The sequence below is a fragment of the Neophocaena asiaeorientalis genome, unplaced genomic scaffold (assembly GCF_003031525.2).
Source record: "Neophocaena asiaeorientalis asiaeorientalis breed wild unplaced genomic scaffold, Neophocaena_asiaeorientalis_V1.1 scaffold653, whole genome shotgun sequence".
NCBI lineage: Eukaryota > Metazoa > Chordata > Mammalia > Artiodactyla > Phocoenidae > Neophocaena > Neophocaena asiaeorientalis.
Genome location: NW_020174928.1, coordinates 654,465 through 660,464, shown reverse-complemented (window position 1 = coordinate 660,464; position 6,000 = coordinate 654,465). Strand labels below are relative to the sequence as shown.

Sequence of the window (6,000 nt, the reverse complement as noted above, 5' to 3'; positions counted from 1 at the left end):
CTGAAAGAAGGCTCTTTATTTGTCATAGGCACAGGGTTGAGAATGCTGGAAAACAAACCTAAAATCTCATCCTGGAGTGACTGAATTACAATGCAAATTGAATTCACAGGCTCACAGAGTATTTACTGTTACAATTATGGCATTGATTGCGAAGGAACATAATCCTGAAAGTTGAAATAGGAACATATAGGAAGACTTGATGAAACTGGGAACCATGAGGAAGTATGCTACACTCCAAGGTAGCTGCTTGAGTTTTCTAATTTATACAGACAAAAGTCCAAGGAATGTGTGTGGGAATGAATTTTAAAGATGTGGAATAATCACGGAAGGAACATAGAATTGGATCGAGCCAAATTTGTTGATATGGGCCCACTAAGCAGAGATTCTGCACTTACGTGCAGCTTGGGAAATTAGAAAGTGTTCTAATTGGTTGATTGGTTGGTTGGTTTAAATATGGACTAAAAGGTAGTCCAGAGTGAGCAAATCCAGAGTGAGTCCAGACCTGCCTTGATTTATTGTAGAGGAAGGGATTTAAATGTTTAGAGAGATTGGAGTGTTAGAGTACGTTTGTCACTTAAAATCTACTCACCCACCCTGGGAGGGTCCCAGAGCCACCTTCGTGTCCTCCCAAAATTCATATGTTTTTGAAGGCCTAACCCCCAATGCCTCAGAATGTGACCTTATTTGGATATAAGGTCTATACAGAGGTAATCCAGTTAAAATGAGGTCATTTGAATGGGCCCTAATCCAACATGACTGTGTTCTTATAAAAGAATAAATATGAACACAGAAACACACATTAAGGGAAGATGATATGAAGAGACACAAGGAGAAAACAGTGATCTATAAGCCAAGAAGACAGTCCTGCAATAGATCCTTCAGAAAAAACCAACCCACTGACACCTTGATTTCAGGCTTCTAGCCTCCAGATTTGTGAGACAATAAATTTCTGTTGAGTCACTCAGTTTGTGGTACTTTATTATAGCAGCCCTAGCTAACTAACATACTAAACACCCAATAAATGCTATTTTTATTATTTTTTTTATTACTGTTGTATTTTGAAAAGAGTCGAATCATTGAACACCAGTGAAATTCATTGAAAGCTTTTGTATGTGCCAGATACGCAACTGCCCAACAGTGGCACTGTGGAATTGAAGCTTAAATGCACTACTTGTATGTTTAGGAGTCAGTAAGCATTGCATCTTGCTGGCTTCCAAATGTTTGGTTGTCCACTTACCTTTGTCATCCCCTATCTTTTCTTATTTTGGGGTTTGTTATCTTCTTCCTTCCTGGTTACTGGTTTACCCCCATTTAAATCAAGTGCCCTTTCTCTAAATCACAAACATTAAAACAAGGTTGATTAATGCCACTGTCTGACTTGGTCCTTTAGACAAAGTTTATCATAATAAAAATGTACATTTATTCAGGAATTATACATGTACACATTCAGAAGAATCACATTCAAGCCTTCCTTTACATTTTCCTCGTTCCTCATTGATTCTTCAGCATTGGGCATGCAATGCAGATACACACTGAGAATCTGTACTTCAAGAAAGAGATCTTGAATTTCCTTCTTTGAACCCCTCCTTCTTCATCATTAGTTGAAAAGTTTTAGAAGGACACAGACCTGTCTGTTAAATGGAATTATAGGCTGTTTCCTATCACCTTCCATCTAGACATCTTTTCAGCTCAGCTCTTTTCTTACATCCCTCTCAAACTATCTTACCAAGATACTTTGCTGACACAGTTTTCATTTCTATCTGCTCTATCTGTAAAAAAAACAAAGTGGCTATAACCTCAAGTTTTTGCAAATGTGGAGACAGAGCACCATTAGAAGCCAGAAACTAGGGTTTATTATTCCACAAGCTGGAATCACACCATATAAAATGTTTTAAAATAAAATATTTCTAAGAACCCTGATTGCCTCCCTTCCCCAATAAATATTGAACAAGAAGCTACCAATAACCACAAGATGCATGCAAATATAAAAACAGGGTGTTCTAAAGACTTAGTGAAGTTCTGAGCCTTCATAAACTCAGAAGTATAAGTGTTACAAACTTAGAAAAACATCACTTGAAAGGTTAATTACTTATATTGCTCTCATACTTTTTTTTTAAATTAGGGTATAGTTGTTATATTTGTAAACATTTATACTTCTGGAGTTTACTGAAGCCTTAAAAGCTCACTCTAGACTTTGTGGATACCATGTTATTAATTCACTTTTTCTTTTCCATTTACAAGTTCTTTTCTCCAGTATGATCATATAATTTTTATTTTCATGGTAGGAAAATGTTTATTTTTCAGTTTTGAATGTAGCACATTTCAGCAGATAGATTTTGTAGTTGTCAATTAGAAGACATTGTTCAGCAACTTCCCTGAATAATAAACCAATCTTTGTCTCTTTCTACAACACACTGAAGTGTATTTCTATTAGAATTCCTCTCATACTTACCACCAAACTGTAATCCTGGGACTGCATTGAATTTGTTTACATTTTATCTGTAACTATCACGGACGCCCAGCTTAAAATCTAGGTAAAGAAAGAAAATGTGAGGTTTCTTCCTTAAAGAATATTGCAAAATAGAAATCAAAGGCACAGTTTTACTCCTCAATCTGTGCAATCTTAGTTTACAATTAAAGAATGATTTTAATTGTCAAACTTTTAAATTTTATTAAATGTTTGTGGCAATGCATTGAATGAATTCCAGACTTATATAAATACACAGGCAGCTGTTTGTAATTTGCATTTTTATCAGTTTTGAAAGAGCACAATGTACTTCCTGCATCTTATTTTCAGAATTTGCAATTATCATATTTGGCTATCCAGTATACAGTATGGACTACTTGAGTATCTCATTCTTGGAATTTTCATTTTGATTGTAAACCAGATGATCTCTGGCACTTTTCTCTTTTCTCATTTTTCAACCTCCAGGTTTACTTCCTCCCATTTCTTCTTGGCTCTAATAATAAAGTAGAAAAAATATTTCAATTATTTTCTTTTTCAGGGTACCGAAAATTTGCATTTCTTTTGCTAATCAGTTACCATAAATCTAAAGACAAAACAAAAACTAACCTTATCGTTCTAATTCATAAATTTTCAGAATGCCATTCAAACTAATTCCACTTCTTTCTGAAGCTCGCTCGCTGTGATTTGAATTTAGATGGAGGGGTGGAGAGGAATGGAAATAATACTACAGTATGTAGAAGGCTGCACCATGGGGCACCCAGAATGAACAGAATGAATGTCCCCTCCTCTGGAGAAAGGCACCTCCAGTCACACCAGCTGTATGTCTATCAGAAAGGACAAGTGGCCTCAAGGAAAGGCTGACAATGACATCTCTAACTGCCTTCAGCTCCTTTCCTCGATTCCTGCAGACACATTTTCCTCTTCTGTTGCATTAGCCTCATAGCAGCCAACATTGTCCCAAAGACTCCTCTCACCCAGTTACACTTCTGAGGCCTTGGCTCCAGATATTCCTTAGAGGAGTAGACTAGTGGCTCTCTCTAGCAGTCCACCTGTCCCCTGGGAAACACTGAAATCTCTCCTTTGTGCCCTGGCAGGAAGTGCAGGGGAGGAAACACAAGCTACTCTTTCTCTCCCTATTCTGGTGATGACAACAACAACTGGAAAGGATAAGAGTTTAGGGGTGGGCTTCCCTGGTGGTGCAGTGGTTGAGAGTTCGCCTGCCGGTGCAGGGGACACGGGTTCGGGCCCCGGACCGGGAAGATCCCACATGCCGCGAAGCAGCTGGGCCCGTGAGCCATGGCCGCTGAGTCTGTGCGTCCGGAGCCGGTGCTCCGCAACGAGAGAGGCCACAACAGTGAGAGGCCCACGTACCGCAAAAAAAAAAAAAGAAAATTTGCATATAAACTTAGTCGCATTCAGTGCTTTCTTAGCTACTTCACATGTATATGTCAATCACATTCAGATTTGAAATTCTGAGGGTTTTTCTTCCTCCCTTACCTTCCTGCTGCTTATCCTAATTTCTAGGGTTGGGACTGGGGAGGATGGTTGCTGCTGTGTGACAGGTAGGAAAAGAATGTCCTCTCAACAATCTTGGGTTTCAACAAGGTCTGGGTCCTGTGCTGGTGAACAGTGGCCCAGATAACATAGTCTAAGGTTTCTCAGGCTTTAATCTGTATCCTAATCACCTGAGGATCTTGTTAAAATGCAGATAATGATTCAGTAGGTCTGAGATGGAGATTCCACACTCCTAACAAGCTCCCAGGTGATATCACTGCTGGTGGCCCCCAGACCATACTTCACGTAACAGGGGTTTGATCAGTGGATGATGGCTTGGTTTCTAATCGACTTCCTGGCACAGCAAACAGTTGAGTTTCCAGCTGAGTCCTCCCCGGAATAGCACCCAACCACAAAGGCATCTTTTTGATGCTATCCCTTTAGGCCTAGCCAGAAGACTTTGTGTAGACCTGCTGGTCCTCTCTCCCAGGAACTCACTCTCACTTGAAACTCACAGGGTTATGTGATGCCCTCCCAATCAACCCTGGAGCTCGGCAATCTCAAGAGGCTCTGTCTCCAGCCCTCTTGCGTTAGACGTGCCTCGTCCCCCCCACAACCCCACCACCAGCTGGCGTTGAGAAACTCTCTCCAAAGCTTCCCCCCTAGATTGCATCTGGGAAGTACAATGCAGAGCCTCTTTATACTCAGATTCTTAAAAGTTCCAGAGGAATTCTATCATAGACCTTTCTATCCCTGGGCCCTGGCATAGCTGGAGGTGGTGGGAGAAGGGGAGGAGGGAACTAGTACTGTGTAAGTGGCTTCACAGTTTCTGCTCTCCTGCTGTCTCACCATACCCTCCTCCTTACTCTTCAGATTGAAAGAAAAGAGCAGTTTTGTTGGCTCACATCCCCTGTCACATCCCTTTTCCTGTGGCATATGTGGATGGTATGTGCTTCATACTCTCAAGTGACCCCTCCTTCCTCCAAATCCTTTAGTGATTCATGTTTCACTGTGTGGGATGGGAGGGGAGAAGGCTGCTGCAATACAAGAGTAGTCACTGGGACAGGGGCAGGGGGGTGAGAAGCACATCCTTTAATACTTCAAATAACATTCCACCCACAAGGAAACGGTGGGAGAAAAAGATGTGACTTGACAATTGGTAGTTTTATCTAGGATTTTCATTGCCTTTTCACCTCCTTTCCCCCAAAATTAAGTGCAACCCACATGAAGTGAAGAGGAAATATAATCAATGAAATAGTGCCACAGCAGAGTTTTCTTGCAGTACAATATGATTTGGGAAGAGATGGGAAAAAAGAAAACAACTGACTCCGGTATAAATATATATATAAGTCTGAATACTGCATCACAGTTATAGCCAAGAGTTTATAGGGAAATACTGCTTTAGAAGATCTTAGCTGTTTATTTTGGAAAGTGTACAGTTTCTAGTCTGGATGTGTTCTGATTCATTCTGGGAACCTCTCATATAAGAGTTGATGGATTTCAGATGATTCTGAAAGTTCTAGGCTACTGATTTAGGTAGGAACTCCCTATCTAGGTCTTTTTCTGAAAGGTTCAGTTTTCCAAGAAATAACTGAAACCATTTTATCCTGTATGGTTTTCCAAACCCACTGAGCCAGCCCCAGAATAAGCTGGGAGAAGACAACAAGCTTTTTAGTATAAGAACCAGATCCCAAACCTGAGGCTGGATCTGCTACAAACCTTTACACTGAGGAGGTTCCTGGAATCCCTACACCCTCCCAGAGCACAGAGCACAAGGCGGAGACCATAGTCACTTTGAACCTCCCAGCCTAGAAACTACGTCTTAGATGCCTTGTCAGCCAGCACCAGCCAATATGTGTCCATGGTGGATATAGTAGGGCTTTAATATTTTGTGTCAAAATATGGATTTATATATTGCTTTGTAGTTCAACAAAGAATGCATCTTATATTACATAACTGCTGAAACTGCTATGCTTCTAAGGAGAGAAATATATCAAAAGATTTCTGATAAAATTAAAATAGGCAAAGGAAAACACAAT

At 40.3% G+C, this 6,000-nt stretch overlaps 1 protein-coding gene across 1 annotated transcript in view; it reads right to left on the bottom strand.

Moving 5' to 3' along the window:
- Positions 1 to 2,733: 2,733 nt before the first annotated feature.
- The window catches only part of ZC3H11D (zinc finger CCCH-type containing 11D), a 33,317-nt gene continuing 30,050 nt past the window's right edge, over positions 2,734 to 6,000 (bottom strand). Inside the window, exon 12 of the mRNA XM_024761382.1 lies at positions 2,734 to 2,960. Within this exon, the coding sequence (XP_024617150.1) occupies positions 2,935 to 2,960 (26 nt within the window). The 3' untranslated portion in view covers positions 2,734 to 2,934. The remainder of the gene's footprint in view (positions 2,961 to 6,000) is intronic.